The sequence below is a fragment of the Salmo salar genome, chromosome 09, assembly GCF_965601325.2.
Source record: "Salmo salar chromosome 09, fSalSal1, whole genome shotgun sequence".
NCBI lineage: Eukaryota > Metazoa > Chordata > Actinopteri > Salmoniformes > Salmonidae > Salmo > Salmo salar.
The window spans coordinates 8,396,034-8,417,280 of NC_138299.1; the positions used below are offsets into that span (position 1 = coordinate 8,396,034).

Sequence of the window (21,247 nt, forward strand, 5' to 3'; positions counted from 1 at the left end):
CTTGTTCACTTATAGTGCTGAGCAGTTAACCAAAATGTCGGTTTTTCAACAACTAATTTACCAATGTCGGTTCAATTATTTGAATTCCATTTCATTCTGTTTTTTTTTTCTATGGGCTCGATGTGCAATTTCTGTAGAGAGAAATCAGATCAAGCCTGAACTGTGCGATATAGTAGGGAGTTTTCAACAGGCCAATATTCCAAATGGTTTAGTGCAGAAAACATAGTAATGAACTACAATGACCACAATCCATTGCGCGCCCGCTTAAACTTGTCCAGTCTGTGTAGAGCAGACACGGAGACTGACCATGTAGAGCCTTTCAATCTGACGTCTACAGTGGCCGTGCAGCATTTGCTACGATGAGGCCTCCACAGAAGTCAGAGCAGTCATACAGCTTGCGCTTTGGGGAGCTGTCATACTCATCCAATGAATTGGTCTGCACCGCACCACTCGTAGTGATTCAGTGCTAATCTCTATAGCCATCCATCTTAATTACAAGCCACAGGCTAAATGAAAAGACAAGACCTTACCTCTTCTGAGATTTTGGGGGCTGTTTCCCGGTGCTTGACATAGGAGCTCAGCCAAGATAGTATGACGTAAAAAGACTGCACCTTTGCCAAGATAATCCATCCACCTGACAGGTGTGGCATATCAAGAAGCTGATTAAACAGCATGATCATTACACAGGTGCACCTTGTGCTGGGGACAATAAAAGGCCTCTCTAAAAGGTGCAGTTTTGTCACACAACACAATGCCACAGATGTCAAGTTGAGGGAGTGTGCAATTGCATGCTGACTGCAGGAATGTCCACCAGACCTGTTGCCAGAGATTTGAATTTTCATTTCTCTATCATAAGCCACCTCAATGTCGTTTTAGAGAATTTGGCCGGACGTTCAGCCTGCCTCACAACCGCAGACCACGTGTAACCACGGCAGCCCCGGACCTCCACATCTGGCTTCTTTACCTGCGGGATCGTCTGAGACCAGCCACCCGGACAGCTGACTAAACTGTGGGTTTGCACAATCAAAGAATTTCTGCACAAACTGTTAGAAATGATCCCAGGAAAGCTCATCTGCGTGCTCGTCGTCCTCACCAGGGTCTTGACCTGACTGCAGTTCGGCATCGTAACCAACTTCAGTGGGCAAATGCTCACCTTCGATGGCCACTGGCATGCTGGATAAGTGTGCTCTTCGCATGAATCCCGGTTTTAACTGTACCGGGCAGATGACAGACCGCATGTGGGCGAGCGGTTTTCTAATGTCAACGTTGTGATCAAGAGTGCCACATGGTGAGGTTATGGTATGGGCAGGCATAAGCTACGCATAATGAACACAATTGCATGTTATTGATGGCAACTTGAATGCATAGAGATACTGTGATGAGATCCTGAGGCCTATTATCGTGCCATTAATCAGCCGCAATCACCTCATGTTTCAGCACGATAATGTGATAATGTGCGGCCCCATGTCACAAGGATCTGTACACAATTCCTGGAAGCTGAAAATATCCCCGTTTTTCCATGGCCTGCATACTCACCAGACTTGTCACCCATTGAGCAAGTTTGGGATGCACTGGATCGACATGTTAGACAGCGTTTTCCAGCTCCCGCCGATATCCAGCAACTTCGCATGGTGGTCACACCAGATGCTGACTGGTTTTCAGTCAAAATCGGATTTTAGTAACCACATTGTGGGCCTGTTAAAATACATCAATCATGACAGATTTGACAAATATCCACGTTGTTAGATCAGATTTGTTGAATGTGTGCCAATCTAGCATCCTTCTATCCCCCACGGTCTGCATTCCATTGACCTCTCTACCGCATCTATCCCCATTACCGCCCCATTCTCTTTCCAGGAGTTCAAACTCATTTTCGTGTCTTTGAAATCCCTACACATCATAAAGATGTTTTATTGTGACTTGTTCTGATAGCCTTTCGTCAAAGTTCTGCAAGTGAGTTTGTGTTTATACAGGGTATACCGCCCCCACCTACGTCGACCAATCATGTCAATACGGAGCCCTCCGCATTGTTAAAAAAATTGTGAGGCTCACGGCATCACACTCTCCCTACAGAGCCTTTGGTCAGCATTTCCCAATCAAGCATAAATTGGCGTAAAGAGAAGAAAGCACACATGATCGAAAGGGATAGAAAGCAGTTGATCTAAGTGATTGATAGTTGGTATGCCTTGTTTACTTGAAATAACTACTAAAATTGTGATTTTGTCAGACAGCATAGGCAGCAGCTCTATAGAGATGAGATGTTGGTTTGGAATGAAATAATAAAGTGATCAAGTAAAACAATTTTTCTTAAAGTAATGTGAATAAATGATTGTTAATAAGTGATAAGCAGGACTTTTATTAATTGTTTTATTCACTGTTACAGCATTCAACCCTCATATTGCATAGTGCATTTAATGTCAAAATAATCAAACTGTGATATCCTTTTTTTATAATCAAACCGAACCGACCTTAAAAAGCACAAATCGTGGGGTGGCGCACAATTGGCCCAGCGTCGTCCGGGTTAGGGGAGGGTTTGGCCGGCAGGGATGTTTTTGACCCATCTCGCTCTAGCAATGCACGCTGACACGGTCGCTAGGTGTACGGTGTTTCCTCTGACACATTGGTGCAGCTGGCTTCCGGGTTAAGCAGGCATTGTGTCAAGAAGCAGTGCGGCTCGGCTGGGTTGTGTTTCGGAGGACACATGTCTCTCGACCTTTGCCTCTCCCGAGTCTGTAATGGGAGTTGCTGCAATGGGACAAGACTAACTACCAATTTGGATACCACTATTATTATTTTTTTAAAGCACTATTCGCTCAGCACTTATCTTTCAAAAAAAGTGGGTGATATATTGCTTCTCCTGCAGATATTCAGTGTTTCCGCCCTGGCTGCACTTGTTGGGCTGACTTTATTATCTCAATTATTTTCACGTTAGGTTATTGTACAGGGAACAGACAAAAACTCTGAGTAAAGCTCATAGAGTGCCAATAAATGGCACAGTTCTAAGATACAATTATGTGGTAAAGGTCCTCAATCAGTTAGTACATGTCTGTTGTCCCTGCCTGCTGCTTAGCAACACAGCACAGTGACTCTAAAGAATCCATCCCTTCCTCTTTTTCACCATGGCTTTCTCAAGTCGAGGCCCTTATGGTCCAACACGATGTAGAAAGAAGTGTCTGCATTGCTCTGCAGGGGCATTTTGATAAGTGGTTTGTGGGTACTTTTATACGTGTGTGCGTGCGTATTACATGGTATGTGTTTGTTTGTCTCTTTCTGGTCATGACTGAGTTTAGTTTGCTGTGACTTCCTTAGGAAGTCTTTTTGTTTCCTCCTCAGATTATCTGCAATAAATCAGTCTTCTACCGGGGTGACATGCTCTTTGCATTTCCCCATTTGCATGTGTGTGTAAGATTCGCTTATTGCCCCATTCTGAGTGCCTCACAGTATGTGTCGAAGTCCTAGACAGTGTGACATGGGAAACTCCGATCGACAAGATGTGGAGGCACATATTTCGCACCAAACAGGGTTTTCGTGTGCCCCAGGCAAGTATCACACCACGTGTGTGTGTGTGTGTGTGTGTGTGTGTGTGTGTGTGTGTGTATTGCTTGGCTCTGTGTGTGGTGTATTTTAGGAGCTAAAAAAGGGGTTTCAGTGACCTGAGAGGTAGGCGTAGGAAACGCATCTGGCAGTAGCCTCTGACCTTGACCGAGCTACTTATCCTTCCTGACTGTCACAGTGGAAAGGCAAAGGCCAGAGTACAGTCAAAATAGACCCTCCTAGATCCTCTGACTTCAAATAAGTTGACATTTTGTTATTCATCACTTGTGTCTGAGACTTTCTAGAATACATGAACAATGATGACTGAGAAACTATAAATGCTATCATTGTAGCAAAATGTTTTAGTAGTTATACCATTCTAAAGTCACTGATTTTGATACCTTGTTTTTTTTTGGGGGGGGGGTACCCAGCACCACTTTGAGCAGATTTGCCTTGTCTCTGGGAATCGTACTCGTTCCATCTCTCTACAAAGAACTTGAATTACTTCTAGTCAGCACAGTGTGCAAAAGCCTATTGAGTGTTCTGTCAGGTGAAATGAACTAATTTACAACTTGGCTTAGAAAATGGGTTGCAGCCTTCTCGGAAGAGCAAGAGACTGTGGAACAATTGTCTATATTCGCTATTAGCTTTGTGTGTGTGTTAAAGGAGAACGTGGGTGGACAGGACGCAAGTTCACTGCCCCTCCACTGTGTCCATGTGTGTCACTTATTTATAGAGCCCACAACTCCTAGCCTAAAATAATGCCTTTATTGGTGGCTGACCCAATGTCATGTGGTAACATCATACAAAAACATAGCTTATTTTTCTCCTTCCATCGCCTCGACAACCAACCTTTGCTGTAAACGCTGCATGTGACGAGTCCTGTATGGGCCACGTCAATTCCGAGCCCAACCCGACCCACCCGCATAGAACTGTTTCAAGAGCCGATCCGTAACACGACAAATAACATACATTTATTTCATGTTTTTTATGACTCCAGAGTAGTAGGCTATTATTCTCCTCCCTGTTAATTTGTCTGCATGTCTTTTCAACATTTGGATAAAAGGAAACCGTTCCATGAATTAAGAGTGAAAGGCCTATCTTATTAACACAATGAAATGCGGCACATTGAAAGCTTATAGCCGACGTAATAAAACAAGACCTTTACATTCAATATTGTTTAGATAATCAAATAGTTTACTTGAAACTTTTCAATTAAACTATTCCAAGAATCGCATATTGTCTGCAAAAATGTATTTATTTAGTAGGCTCTACTCAAACTTTTACCAGCCACCAGTTTAAAATTGATATGGCCTGCGTTTGGTCTAAATGAACGAAAGCCTGAATTAACATAATAATGAACCGTTCCACTCGCCAGCTGATTTCTTTGCGGGTCAACTGTGCGGAACCACGGATATTTGACCCGATGCAAGACTCTGTGACATACAAAACTGAAATCCTTTTCCCTGTGACACCTTCCAATCAGGACCGGTCCCATATTACCTGGGTAGAGAAGGACTTTGCCAATATTAATGCCAAGGTAAGATTATTCCTCATTCATTGGCTTTAGCTTACTGCCAAGGCAATACACTCTGTTCCTCTATTGCTTTGCTGGGCTAAATCAATACTGTCAACAATGCTAGCATATGCAGCGACTAAATTACTGTCTGTCTGACTCAAATGACTGGAGAGCTATTGCATTTCGCTCTATAGTCCATCCACCTAGGTGTGGCTGTCTGAGAAGAGAATGTATTTCTTTAGAAGTATTGGCACCTTGCTCACATCTTGGCTCTAAAAATGCACTCTTCGACATCAGTTTAAAATCCCTGTGGATTTTCTAAGGCTATCGTCACATAGCTTTAAAGGGATTCCTCAAGCTTCATTGACTCTCCATTTAAAGTGTCTCTTAGTCCAGGACTAGGCTCTGTGTTATTACTGTATGAAGACAGTTGATCTGCATTACAGTAGCAGTGATACACTATACAAGATGTCTTGATCTGGTTATAGTAGAGCAATAGAGCTCTATAGTATCTAATATGCAATCTTAGGAGCCTGCAAAAGAAAGTGACTTAGCAAGTAGATGGAGACTTTGAGTGAAATAGTGTTCTGTGAAGCTAAGAGGAAGTGTGTATTGACTCATATAGACACACAGTGACTGTGTTTGTAGGGATGTGGAAGGCCCTCTTCTCACACAAAGACAGGGGTAGAGACGAGGATGGCAGGAAAGAGGCTGTAAGCGATGCCTGTCATCAGGCTGTAAAAGTGTCCCGGTCTCCTCTCTCTCTCTCTCTCGATCTCTCTCTCGTGCTCTCTTGCTCTCACTCTTTTTCCCCTGTCTCTCTTGCTGTCTGGGTCATGGTGTTGGCAGTTAGGGAGGCAACACCTCGTCACTCTGCCCGCTCTGTGACCATAGCCAAAGGGAAACGGGGCAGAGCGGCGCATGATGGGACGGGAGGGGCCGCTGACCTGTCAGTTCCAGCAGGAAGGAGGAGATTTATCATCTGTGACATCGACTTCAGAGAGGAGGGCTGAGGATGAACTGTCTCTCTCTATCTCTCTCTCATTCACACACTAGTTGTGTGGGTTCTGCATACAGGTCTCAGAGCAGACTCTTTGTTCCTTCCTGCCTCTCGCTCTCTCTCTCTCTCTCTCTCTCTGTGTTCAGCAGTAGCCAGAGCTCTCTGCTTTCAGAGGACAGGACACACAGAACTAACAGAGTTTGCTTACATACAGAGAGTACAACTTTCACCCCATCTTACCATGCAGTCTACCAGTCTGGTATGAGAGTGGGGACTCTGTCCGGAGGTAGGGGGGTTAGGACTGGGATGGGGTCTAGGCTGGCAAGGCGATGTTGAGATGGAAAAGGACAGGAGGAAGTTTAAAGTGAGCCGCTTGCTGACCCTCTACCTCTTCAAGAAGCACCATAACAAGGCTTTGACCAGCATCAGCGCACCACAGACACAGATTGGCCATGGCACCTCTACAGAGAAAGAGACAGGCAATGAGACAGACGCCTCCCATGCAGACAGTATCAACAGGACCCAGTGGAAGGTAATGTGGTCTTCACACTGGGGAGAATGGTCATGCAATTAAGTGAATTTTCGACTTAAGATGAAGGCTTCAGAATACAGAATTAGATCTTCGCTTATTGTCATATGATTGTGTGTGGACTATGGGGCAGGAGATGTCCGTTAGTCAGGATGTGTTGTCAGTGTTTCTCCTATATTCATTTAGCAGCGGCGGGGTACTGCTTGTTTTTTCAAAATAATTTATGGGATGGTGAATGACAAACAAAGTATGTAGAAAAGTTAATGGAGCTACTCAGCATAAAAATACATGTCTTCTCACTGTCAACTGCATTTATTTTCAGCAAACTTAACATGTGTAAATATTTGTATGAACATAACAAGATTGAACAACTGAGACAAACTGAACAAATTCCACAAACATGTGACTAACAGAAATGGAATAATGTGTCCCTGAACAAAGACCAGTACGGAAAAAAATGTATCAAATGTATGCATTCACTACTGTAAGTCACTCTGAATAAGAGCGTCTGCTAAATGACTAAAATGTAAACAAAGGGGGGGACAAAATCAAAAGTAACAGTCAGTATCTGGTGTGGCCACCAGCTGCATTAAGTACTGCAGTACATCTCCTCCTCATGGACTGCACCAGATTTGACAGTTCTTGCTGTGAGATGTTACCCCACTCTTCTACCAAGGCGCCTGCAAATTCCTGGACATTTCTGGGGGGATTTGCCCTAGCCCTCACCCTCCGATCCAACAGGTCCCAGACGTGCTCAATGGGATTGAGATCCGGGCTCTTCGCTGGCCATGGCAGAACACTGACATTCCTGTCTTGCAGGAAATCACTCACAGAACAAGCAGTATGTCTGGTGGTCATGCTGGAGGTTCATGTCAGGATGAGCCTGCAGGAAGGGTACCACATGAGGGAGGAGGATGTCTTCCCTGTAACGCACAGCGTTGAAATTGCCTCCAATGACAACAAGCTCAGTCTGATGATGCTGTGACACACCGCCCCTGACCATGACGAACCCTCCACCTCCAAATCGATCACGCTCCAGAGTACAGGCCTCGGTGTAACGCTCATTCCTTCGTCGATAAACGTCAATCCGACCATCACCCCTGGTGAGACAAAACCGCGATTCGTCAGTGAAGAGCACTTCTTGCCAGTCCTGTCTGGTCCAGCGACGGTGGGTTTGTGCCCATAGGCGACGTTGTTGCCGGTGATGTCTGGTGAGGACCTGCCTTACAACAGGCCTACAAGCCCTCAGTCCAGCCTCTCTCAGCCTATTGCGGACAGTCTGAGCACTGATGGAGGGATTGTGCGTTCTTGGTGTAACTCTGAGTTGTTGTTGCCATCCTGTACCTGTCCCGCAGGTGTGATGTTTGGATGTACCGATCCTGTACAGGTGTTACACGTGGTCTGCCACTGCGAGGACGATCAGCTTTCCGTCCTGTCTCCCTGTAGCTTCTGTCTTAGGCGTCTCACAGTACGGACATTGCCATTTATTGCCCTGGCCACATCTGCAGTCCTCATGCCTCCTTGCAGCATGCCTAAGGCACGTTCACGCAGATGAGCAGGGACCCTGGGCATCTTTCTTTTGGTGAAGTTATTTGGAATTTTACGAATTCTTTGAAAGACAGGGTCCTGAAAAAGGGACGTTTCTTTTTTTGCTGAGTTTATGACGAAATGTGTAGAATTGCAGGAAATTACCTTTAAAGTAACTGCCCAGTGAAAATCTCACTTTTAAATGTTAATTGCGGGTGTTTATCATTATTACCTTCACAGGTGTAAACCATGCTAACTGCTTCACAGCATGTGTAGTTATTTGTAACCTAAACAAAGATAAATATTGATAGTAGGAAAATGGAAAAATATTAACGTATGGTTCTTTGTGATTTGTTACTAAGGTACATTATTTTATATTTATTGCAATAAACCATGCTAGCGTTATGAGACGTTATATACAGTGGGTTCGTGAAGGTTTTTACTTTAAAAAGATTAACTTGTCACAAGTTAGGCCTCCCGAGTGGCACAGCAGTCTATTGCAGTGCTAGAGGTGTCACCATAGACCCTGGTTCGTTCCCAGGCTGTGTCACAACCGGCAGTGATCGGGAGTCCCATTTGGCGGCGCACAATTGGCCCAGCGTTGTCCGGGTTAGGGGAGGGTTTGGCAGGGGGTGTAAGCCATCATTGTAAATACGTATTTGTTCTTAACTAACTTGCCTCGTTTAAATAAAGGTTACATAAAAAAATTGGTGTTATTGTTGTCAGTTTAAGTGGTTTAGCAGTGTGGTAGAAGTGTTTGGTCAGAAGTGTTAGCAGTGGTGGAAAAATGTAACCAATTGTCATACTTGAGGTAAAGATACCTTAACAGAAAATTACTCAAGTAAAAGTGTGTCACCCAGTAAAATACTACTTGAGTTAAAGTCTAAAAGTATTTGGTTTTAAATATACTTAAGTATCAAAAGTAAATGTAATTGCTAAAATATATACTTAAGTATCAAAAGTAAGTAAAAGTATACATCTCTTCAAATTCCTTATATAAAGCAAACCAGGTGGTACCATTTTATTTTTTTTATTTATGGATAGCCAGGGGCATGCGCCAACACAGACATAATTTACAAACAAAGCATGTGTTTAGTGAGTCCACCAGATCAGAGGCAGTGGGGATGACCAGGGATGTTTTCTTGATGAATGTGTGAATTAGAAAATGTTCCTTTCCTGCTAAGCATTCAAAATTTAACGAGTACTTTTGGGTGTCAGGGAACATGTATGGAGTAAAAAGTACAGAATTGTATTTAGGAATGTAGTGAAGTAAAAGTAGTCAAACATATAAATAGTAAAGTACAGATACCCCAAAAAACAACTTAAGTATTTTTACTTAAGTACTTTACACCACTGAGTGTTAGTGTCTAGTGTTAGTTTCACCCTCAGTAGTAGGACTTTGTCCACTCAAGGTGGTCTTGGTTGGTTCACTTCACATGGTTACTACTCTACCATGCTTTAATTCTGCATACGGTCCCATAAGGGGCCTGGGGTTGGTTATTATTCTTGAGTAATGTCTAACTCTAAGCAAACGTGGTATAAAGTACTGTATGAAGGCAATGTATTTGCTCAGGGACACAGACTGCAGATGCAGTTCAACATAACAAAAGTTGGTCTGTGAGTACTAGGGTTGGGCGGTATCCAGATTTTCATACCGTTTCTGTACCATACTGGGGTATATGGTATTAGCGGAAGTGCACACAAGGGGCACTAATAAAAAAAAAAAGTCTCTGCTGTAACCAAGATGCTTGATCTTGACTTCTATCCACTTAGCTAGCAAGTTAGCAAACAAAATGCTGGCTCTAATTAGTTTGACATATCTTAGATTTCTTATAGTTATAAGCACTGGCGTAGCACAACGCCTCCGTCGATATTTCTAATAATCCAGTGTACAGTATAAAATATATATCGCCCAAGCCTATTGTGTGAATGTTCCGTTGTAATTGCAGTATGATACAGCTATTGAAGATGTTTTGGCTAAGGTAAAGTAGGCCTAACCTCAAAAGCAGCCTCTTTGCTACAACGCTGGTGTGAAAATATAATTATTTCAAGCTGTGGCTATGGTTACCATTCTCAATATCATTGACAGTAAATGGTGCTAGGCAGTTTGTTTCCAGTGAGACTCACAACACAAACGTACATCAGGGTTGTGAACTTCCCGTGGTTAACTTTCACAGGGTTTTCTTTCTACTCTCTTGTTTCCTCTCTCTATCGGTCTGTGCCCAGATGTTTTCTTCAGTCGTTGAGAATGTTGAACTCGTCTTTAGGATAAACCCTGTGTGTATTACTGCTCTGTGTCCTTCGAAGGAAACACTAGCATTGGATAGCACTGTTGCACCAAGCCATTTCCTTTCTCTCAACTAGCTCTCTCGCTTTCTATACTCTCTTGGCTACACCTATTGTTTTCTACCCTCTTCCTCTTTTCGGTTGGCTTCTCTGAATCGTTGCTCGAATGTACACACACTTTGATCAGGACACACCCTTGTGTGAGAAAAGAGTAACCTCCCAGCAACTTTCTAGTGGCCTCCTTTCCCATTCTGAAATATTCTCCATCTTCATGTGCTAAAACGTCTGTCAGTTTCCTCACTGATCCATTTGGAGAGATCCAAGAGAGACCGATTTGTACTAAAGGACAGGCGGCTGAAGTTCAAATCGGTGTATTCAACCTCAAAATACACAGTCACTTGAAAACACGTGTGTGTTGTATCATGGTTAAGATCAGTCTGATGAGCAGACGGGTTTAAATGTTTTCGCATTGTGTAGATTATAATCAAGCTTGGAAAGGTTTCCTCCGCCTACTATGCTGCGGTATCATGGATAATGTGGTGTCTCCTGGATAATGGACATTCTCCCCCTCAATCTCTCTCTAGGAGGATGACATCATCAAGGAGATTAACATCACCCACGTGGTCAAGGAAGGTTCGGAGAAGGCCGACGCTCGCCAGTTTGAGCTGCTCAAAGTGCTGGGCCAGGGCTCTTTCGGCAAGGTAAGACGTCACCCCTCTAAGGTAGCACATTGCCTTTGTTCAAATACACCCTCATGAAAGATGTGAGACGTGGTTCACATTGCTATAGACATGTATATGTTTTGAACGCCCATCTTTTTAGGGGAACAACTCATGTTGCTGATGACAGCACTTGACCGTTGAAAGCTAATCACTACAGTCAAAATACTTAATCATTTGCCTCTAAATAAGCATGCAAAAAAAAAACTGTTTCCTAGGAAACATTTGAAACGGTTTCCAAAATGTAGTGTTCAATCCCCCAAAGTATTGCTTCTTATTGTGTTTGTGGACAGATCAAAAAAGCGTATGCACCATAATTAAGCGGTTAAAGCCAGAAGATGCAAGAAACCATTTACATTTGTATGGTCATTGGTATGGTTTGAGATTGTTCCGGCGTGCTCTGGTGCCACTATGTTAGTAATCCACACCTGTATTAGCCTGAGACACACAAACATGTAACCGATGTGAAAAATGACTAGCTAGTTAGCGGTGCGTGCTAGTGGGGTTCAATCGGTGACGTCACTCACTCTGAGACCTTGAAATGGTTGTTTCCCTTGCAGAGTTTTTGTGGTGCGATGGGTAACGATGCTTCTTGTGTGTCAGTAGACGATGTGTTCAGCGAGTCTTTGGTTTGAGCCCAGGTTGGGGCAAGAAGAGGGATGGAAGCAACACTGTTAGACACAGACACACACACCTGTCATTCAGCTCACTGCTTCACCCACTCCTCTAGCATTGTGGCACAGGAGGTGGTCTAGATTAACTTTATTTAGACCACGTTAAACACATTATTGACAAATCCATTCAATGTCCATTGTAATTAGTTCAGTTAGTATGTACAGGACCAGTCAAAAGTTTGGACACCTACTCATTCAAGGGTTTCTTTATTTTTACTATTTTCTACATTATAGAATAATAGTGAAGACATCAAAACTATGAAATAACACATATGGAATCATGTAGTAACCAAAAAAGTGTATTTTGTATTCTTCAAAGTACCCACCCTTTGCCTTGATCACAGCTTTGCACACTCTTGGCCTTCTCTCAACCAACTTCACCTGGAATGCTTTTCCAACAGTCTTGAAGGAGTTCCCACATAAGCTGAGCACATGTTGGCTGCTTTTCCTTCACTCTGCAGTCCAACTCATCCTAAACCATCTCAATTGGGGCGGCAGGTAGCCTAGTGGTTAGAGCGTTGGACATGTAACTGGAAGGTCGAATCCCCCTAGCTGACAAGGTAAAAGTCTGTTGTTCTGCCCCTGAACGAGGCAGTTAACCCATTGTTCCTAGGCTGTCATTGAAAATAAGAATTTGTTCTTAACTGACTTGCCTAGTTAAATAAAGGTAAAATAAATACATTGGGTTGAGGTTGGGTGATTGTGGAAGCCAGGTCATCTGATGCAGCACTCATCACTTTCCTTCTTGGTCAAATTGCCCTTACACAGCCTGGAGGTGTGTTGGTTCATTGTCCTGTTGAAAAACAAATGATAGTCCCACTAATCGCACACCAGATGGGATGGCGCATCGCTGCAGAATGCTGTGGTAGCCATGCTGGTTAAGTGTGCCTTGAATTCTAAATAAATCACAGACAGTGTCACCAGCAAAGCACCATCACAGCACCTCCATGCTTCACGGTGGGAACCACACATGAGAAGATCATCCGTTCACCTACTCTGTGTCATACAAAGACATGGCGGTTGGAACCAAAAATCTCGAATTTGGACTTATCAGACCAAAGGACAGATTTCCACCGGTCTAATGTCCATTACTCGTGTTTCTTGGCCCAGGCAAGTTTCTTCTTCTTATTGGTGTCCTTTAGTGTTTTTTTGCAGCCATTCGACCATGGAGGCCTGATTCACGCAGTCTCCTCTGAACAGTTAACCCTTTCACACGTACCATCACACGGGGTGTGATCGTTCTACAGTGGTCCCTGAAGCGTACGATCACACCCCGTGTGATTAGAACACTCATTTAGAACGGCCAGTTTCGAATGACGCAACAATCAACATTTCAGCTGGCCACACTTTTTTCAGAAACTATTTACACAAACACAGTCCTTACAAAGTTATGTCCAGAATGTGAGCAGTTTATTTTTGGATGCAATGTTCAGATATTCACAGAAGTATCTATAGCATAACACAATCATCCTAACCGGAAAAATGTAGGCTACATTTGTCCTAGCGCTGAGGAAAGATTGACGCAACACAAGCGGTCATATTTTGTAACTCTCGGCTGACATAAACTACACTATGAATTAGCTAATAGCAATTACTATGTACAATTAATCACATCACGGGTGAGCTCACCGTTGATCAAAATAATTGAGTAAAACACTTTCTAGAAATCGAAAGTAATCCGACGATTAGTTTCAGCGCGCAGCCATGCTTTTTTACCTCACAGAAACCGAAGTTGATAAGAGAAGACAAGATGAGTTGTTGAAGGGGTGTGGTCTACCATCATTCACATCCCACATTCACTTCCTGAAGTTCTCAAAAAATGAGTGAACCCTTACTCACCTTATTTTGTTATAGCATCTTTGGTCCGACAGACGATCAAGTGAAACCCAGAATGCATTGTATGTCAACAAACATGGCTCCATACACAAAGCTGGAATTAGCTTAGCTCATCATAATCAGTACAACCTTCAAAACATTATTTTACACACATACTATGCGCCCTTTACAATTTATGCAAAAATCGGAACGCATGATTTATCACGGGTAATTGAAAAACGTCAATAAAATAGTAAATATATCAATAATACCACACAAAACATTTTCTGATAGTGATTTATTGATACAAATTGCGCGTTTAGGCAGTCAATCACGGTAACCTCTCACTCCCACTCTGAGCCATTCAGTGTTGTTGTTTATGTAACAATCACATTCTGGAATGGAGAGAACGTTCGAACATCACGTGCATAAAAAAACTCACGCTGGGGCGACCGTTAGAGATATTTGGAACTCACGCGTGAAAGGGTTAATGTTGATGTGTCTGTTACTTGAACTCTGTAGCATTTATTTGGGCTGAAATTTCTGCGTCTGGTAACTCTAATCAACTTATCCTGTGCAGCAGAGGTAACTAGGTCTTCCTTTCCTGTGGCAGTCCTCATGGGAGCCAGTTTCATCATAGCGCTTGATGGTTTTTGCGACTGCACTTGAAGAAACGTTCAAAGTTCTTGACATTTCCCTCATTGACTGACCTTCATGTCTTAAAGTAACGATGGACTGTCGTTTCTCTTTGCTTATTTGAGCTGTTCTTGCCATAATATGGACTTGGTCTTTTACCAAATAGGGCCATCTTCTGTATACCACCCCTACCTTTTCACAACACAACTGATTGGCTCAAATTAACTTTTAACCTCTCTGGGGTATGTGGGACGCTAGCGTCCCACCCGCGGGACACACTATTCAACAGCCAGTGAATAGCAGGGCGGAAAATTCAAAACAACAAAAATCTCATTCACATTTCTCAAACATACAACTATTATATCCCATTTTTAAGATGCACTTCTCGTCAATCCAACCACATTGTCCGATTTCAAAAAGGCTTTACGGCGAAAGCATAACATTAGATTATGTTAGGACAGCGCTGAGACAAGAAAAACCACACAGCCATTTTCCAAGCAAGGAGAGGCGTCACAAAAACCAGAAATACAGCTAAAATGAATCACTTACCTTTGACGATCTTCATCAGATGACACTCCCAGGACTCAATGTTACACAATACATGTATGTTTTGTTCGATAAAGTTCATATTTATATAAAAAAAAAAACATTTTACATTGGCGCGTGATGTTCAGAAAATGTTTTGCCTCAAACTTCCGGTGAATGAGCACATCAATTTACAAAAATACTCATCATAAACATTGATAAAATGTACAACAGTTATTGAAAGAATTATAGATACACTTCTCCTTAATGCAACCGCCGTGTCAGATTTCAAAATGGCTTTACGGCGAAAGCACATTGTTCAATATTCTGAGTACAGAGCTCAGCCATCAAAGCAAGCTATACAGTTACCCGCCAAGTTCTGGAGTCAACAAAACTCAGAAATAGTATTATAAATCTTCACTTACCTTTGCTGATTTTTGTCGGAATGCACTCCCAGGACTCCCACAAGAAATGTAGTTTTGTTCGATAAACTCCATATTTATGTCCAAATACCTCCGTTTTCTTCGTGTTCAGATCACTATTCCAAAGGCATAATGCGCGAGAGCAAAACCCGAGACGAAAAGTCAAAAAGTTCCATTACCATTCGTAGAAACATGTCAAACGAAGTTTACAATCAATCCTTAGGGTCTTTTTATCATAAATATTCGATAATATTCCAACCGGACAATAGCGTATTCATTACAGAGGAAAAAGAAGAACAGCGCGCCTGCCTGACTGCGCAGTAAACAACTCATTGGTCTCAGGCAGTCCACTGGTTGAGACAGCTCTTATTCTCTCCCCAGTAACAGTAGAAGCATGAAACAAGGTTCTAAAGACTGTTGACATCTAGTGGAAGCCTTAGGAAGTGCAAAATGAACCCTAAGTCACTAAATCACCCTAAATCACTTGAAAAACTACAAACCTCAGATTTCCACACTTCCTGGTTGGATTTTTCTCAGGTTTTTGCCTGCCATATGAGTTTTGTTATACTCAGACATCATTCAAACAGTTGTAGAAACTTCAGAGTTTTCTATCCAAATCTACTAATAATATGCATATACTACCTTCTGAGCCTGAGTAGCAGGCAGTTTACTACGGGCACGCCTTTCATCCGGACGTCAAAATACTGCCCCCTACCCTAGAGAAGTTAATAAGGCACACCTGTTAATTGAAATGTATTGCAGGTGTCTACCTCATGAAGCTGGTTGAGAGAATGCTAAGAGTGTGCAAAGCTGTCTTCAAGGCAAAGGATGGCAACTTTGAAGAATCTCAAATATAAAATATATTTTGATTTGTTTAACACTTTTTTGGTTACTACATGATTCCATATGTGTTATTTCTTAATTTTGATGTCTTCACTATTATTCTACAATGTAGAAAATAGTCAAAATAAAAACCCTTCAATGAGTAGGTGTGTCCAAACTTTTGACTGGTACTGTATATAGACAAACCAACTCAACATGGAGACTCGTATTTGTTCCATTTAATCTCCCACTCTCCCATCAGACTGCAAGATCAGAAATAGCAAAACATAATATCTGGTTGAGCTCATTGCTCTTGATGTCTGGCCGTTTCAAAATGGATTGTGAATGTAATAAATGTATAGATACGTTTGACTTCCATATTGTTCACTAACTAGCTCAGTATAATAGATGTCTACCTAGCAGTTTATGGAACATTGTCTAGCATTTTATGGTATTTGCATGTCATTTGCAGTTCCAAGAAAATCTCCATGGAAAATCAAAGACCAAAGTATTTTGTTTATTGAGTAGTTCTACCAATGAACATTCCCCTTTGTCAGTCCCATAGGATTGTAGCCTAATGCACTGGATTGACCATAGAAATACCTATGTATACATTCAATATGGCTGCCGGTCCCTCCATCACAGAGCACAGACTTGATTTGGAATGTCCATTCTAGTTCTTCATTTTCTATGGGATTGAGAGTTGGATGTTGTCTTGTGTTGCCTGCAGGTTTTCTTGGTGCGGAAGGTAACGCCTCCCGACAACAACGAGCTGTACGCCATGAAGGTCCTGAGAAAGGCCACCCTCAAAGGTACACACACGTTTGTTTTACTATCCTTGATTCCCATAAAAAAATCCTGTTTTCCCTAAACCTAACCCTAAAATTGCTGTTTTCCTTGTGTGGACCGGTAAAATGTCCCCACCTGTTCGAATGTTCTTTTTATTTTACTGTCCTTGTGAGGACTTCCAGTTAGAATGGCGTCGGAGATGGCTGATGTTTTATGGGCTCCTAACCAATTGTGCTATTGACAAAGATTTTTTCTTTAACGAGTCGGACGCAAACGATTTACTTCAGACACCGGATAAGACCCCAGTCATTCGCATGAAGAAGAGACAGAGATATCAAATTATTATTTACAATGACGGCCTACCGGGGAACAGTGGACAGAACGACAGATTTTTACCTTGTCAACTCTTGGATTCGATTCCGCAACCTTTCGGTTACTGGCACAATGATCTAACCACTAGGCTTCCTGCCGCCCCAAAGTAGATGTCAGAAGTGGGATTTAAGAAGAAAGTTTTCGGAGCTGTCTATTTACCACCACAAACCGATACTGGCACTAAGACCGCACTCAACGAGGTGTATAAGGCCATTAGCAAACAAGAAAATTGCTCATTCGGAGGCGACACTCCTAGTGGCCGCGGACGTTAATGCAGGGAAACTTAAATCCATTTTACCTAATTTCTACCAGCATGTTACATGTGCAACCAGAGGAAAAAAAACTCTAGACACCCTTTAATCCACCCACAGAGACGCGTACAAAGCTCTCCCTCGCCATCCATTTGGCCAATCTGACAATAACTCTATTCTCCTGATTCCTGCTTACAAGCAAAAACTAAAGCAGGAAGTAACAGTGATTCGCTCAAGTCTGTAATACCATGTTTCAAGCAGACCACCATAGTCCTTGTGCCCAAGAACACCAAGGTAACCTGCCTAAATGACTACCGACCCGTAGCACTCATGTCTGTAGCCATGAAGTGCATTGAAAGGCTGGTCCTGGCTCACATCAACACCATTATCCCAGAAACCCTAGACCCACTCCAATTTGCATACCGCCCCAACAGATCCACAGATGACGCAATCTCTATTGCACTCCACACTGCCCTTTCCCACCTGGACAAAAGGAACACCTATGTGAGAATGCTTTTCATTGAATACAGCTGTGTTCACCACCATAGTGCCCTCAAAGCTCATCACTGAGCTAAGGACCCTGGGATTAAAACAGCTCCCTCTGCAACTGGATCCTGGACTTCCTGACGGGCCGCCCCCAGGTGGTAAGGGAGGGTAACAACCCATCTGCCACTCTGATCCTCAACACAGGGGCCCCTCAGGGGTGTGTGCTCAGTCCCCTCATGTAATCCCTGTTCACTCATGACTGCACGACTCCAACACAGAGGTGGAAAAAGTACTCAATTGTCATACTTGAGTAAAAGTAAAGATACCTTAGTTAGACAGATGGCACAATTTCCTTTTTTATTACTTTTTTTGACAGCCATGGGCACACTCCAACACTGACATAATTTACAAAATAAGCATTTATGTTTAGTGAGTCCACCAGATCAGAGGCAGTAGGGATGACCCGGGACGTTCTCTTGATAAGTGTGTGAATTTGACCTTTTTCCTGTACTGCTAAGCATTCAAATTGTAATTAGTACTTTTGGTTGTCAGGGAAAATGTCTGGAGTAAAAAGTACATAATTGTCTTTAGGAATGTAGTGAAGTAAAAGTAGTAAAAAATATAAAAGTAAAGTACAAATACCCCAAAAAACGACTTAAGTAAAAATACTTTAAAGTACTACTTAAGTACTTTACACCACTGCTCCAACGCCATCATTAAGTTTGCCGATGACACAACAGTGGTAGGCCTGATCACCGACAGCGATGAGACAGCCTATTGGGAGGAGGTCAGAGACCTGACCGTGTGGTGCAAGGACAACAACCTCTCCCTCAACGTGATCAAGACAAAGGAGATGGTTGTGGACTACAGGAAAAGGAGGACCGAGCACGCCCCCATTCTCATCGACGGGGCTGTAGTGGAGGAGGTTGAGAGCTTCAAGTTCCTTGGTGTCCACATCATCAACAAACGAACATGGTCCAAGCACACCAAGATAGTCGTGAAGAGGGCACAACAAAACCTTTTCCCCTCAGGAGACTGAAACGATTTGGCATGGGTCCTCAGATCCTCAAAAAGGTTCTACAGCTGCACCATCATCGAGAGCATCCTGACTGTTGCATCACTGCCTGGTATGGCAACTGCTCAGCCTCCGACCGCAAGCCACTACAGAAGGTAGTGCGTGCGGCCCAGTACATCAATGGGGCCAAGCTTCCTGCCATCCAGGACCTCTATACAAGGCGGTGTCAGAGGAAGGCCCTAAAAATTGTCAGACTCCAGCCACACTAGTCATAGACTTCTCTCTGCTTCCGCACGGCAAGCGGTACCGGAGCGCCAAGTCTAGGTCCAAGAGCCTTCTAAACATCATCTACCGCCAAGCCATAAGACTCCTGAACATCTAATCTAATGGCTACTCAGACTATTTGCATTACCCCCCCTTTTATGCTGCTGCTACTCTCTGTTATTATCTATGCATAGTCACTTTAATAACTACCTACATGTACACATTACCTCAATTATCTCGACTAACTTGTCATACTTTTGCCCAATTTGGTAAAAGACCAAGTCTATATTATAGCAAGAACAGCTCAAATAAGGGCTGAGGGAAGCTGAGGGTTGGGATGTGGAATTGGAGACAAGTGGGAGTGGAGTTGCTGGGCGAAGGACAGAATGACAATAAAACAATTTTTTTTAAATTGGGTCAACATTTTTTTTTATTTTTTTTATTCCCATTATTTGTAAGGTCTGCACATTGACTCTGTACCGGTACCCCCTGTATATAGCCTCGCTATTGTTATTTTACTGCTGCTCTTGAATTATTTGTTACTATTTATTTATTTATTTTGTTATTTTTCTTAACTGCCTTGTTGGTTAAGGGCAAACTTCTATGGGCAACGTGGGACGCTACCATTTTAAAGATGCACTTCTCCTTGATGTAACCACATTGTCCGATTTCAAAAAGGCTTTACAGCGAAAGCAAAACATTAGATTATGTAAAGAGAGTGCATAGACAAAAATAATCACACAGCCATTTTCCAAGCAAGGACATGTCACAAAAACCCAAAACACAGCTAAATGAAGCACTAACCTTTGACGATCTTCATCAGTAGACACTCCTAGGACATTATGTTACACAATACATGTATGTTTTGTTCGATAAAGTTCATATTTATATCCAAAAACAGCATTTTACATTGGCGCGTGATGTTCAGAAAATGTATTCCCACCAAAACTTCAGGGGAATGTGCACATCAATTTACAAAAATACTCATCATAAACGTTGACAAAATATATAACAATTATTTAAAGAATTATAGATAGACTACTCCTGGATGCAACCGCTGTGTCAGATTTTAAAATAGCTTTACGGAGAAAGCACATTTTTCAATATTCTGAGTACATAGCTTGACATCACAGCAAGCTATACAGACACCCGCCAAGTTCGGGGTCACCTAAACTCAGAATTAGTATTATAAATATTCTCTTACCTGTGCTGATCTTCGTCAGAATGCACTCCCAGGACTGCTAATTCCACAAGAAATGTTGTTTTTGTTCGAAATAATCCATATTTATGTCCAAATACCTCTGTTTTGTTTGTGCGTACAGAGCACTATCCAAAGGCATAGCGCGCGAGCACGGTACCAGAGACGAAAAGTCAATGTTCCATTACCGTATTTAGAAGCATGTCAAACGCTGTTTACAATCAATCTTTATGGTATTTTTAACGTAAAATTGCGATAATATTCCAGCCGGACAATAGCGTATTCATTCAAGAAGAAAAAGAAAAAACGGCGCACTCGCGGGATCGCGCATATCCAATCCCTATGTCTCCAGGCAGTCCACTCAGTGACTGAGCTCCTATATTCTGCCCAGTGACAGGAGAATGCTGAAAGAACTTTCTGAAGGCTGTTGACAGCCAATGGAAGCCTTAGGAAGTGCAACGTGACCCCACAGACACTGTAGTTTCGATAGAGAATCAAAAGAACTACAATTCTCAGACTTTCCACTTCCTGGTTGGATTTTTCTCAGGTTTTTGCCTGCCATATGAGTTCTGTTATACTCAGACACCATTCAAACAGTTTTAGAAACTTCAGAGTGTTTTCTATCCAAATCTACTAATAATATGCATATTCTAGTTTCTGGGCCAGAGTAGTAACCAGTTTAATTTGGGTACGTTTTTCATCCGGCCGTGAAAATACTGCCCCCTACACCTCAACAGGTTAAGGGCATGTAAGTAAGCATTTGAAATGTACAGTACCAGTCAAAAGTTTGGACACACCTACTCATTCCAGGGTTTTTCTTTATTTTTACTATTTTCTACATTGTAGATTAATAGTGAAGACATC

At 42.5% G+C, this 21,247-nt stretch overlaps 1 protein-coding gene across 4 annotated transcripts in view; it reads left to right on the forward strand.

Moving 5' to 3' along the window:
• Window positions 1-21,247, forward strand: part of rps6ka1 (ribosomal protein S6 kinase a, polypeptide 1) — a 195,044-nt gene that overhangs the window by 141,276 nt on the left and 32,521 nt on the right. For 2 of the 4 annotated variants that reach the window (XM_045723353.2, XM_014210103.3), the window contains 2 exons: window positions 10,980-11,096; window positions 16,739-16,820. In XM_045723353.2, the coding sequence (XP_045579309.1) occupies window positions 10,980-11,096; window positions 16,739-16,820 (199 nt within the window). Of the gene's footprint in view, window positions 1-3,407; window positions 3,540-5,020; window positions 5,075-6,090; window positions 6,586-10,979; window positions 11,097-16,738; window positions 16,821-21,247 lie in introns of those variants that run through there. The other 2 variants (XM_014210104.3, XM_014210102.3) reach the window with 2 other exon arrangements.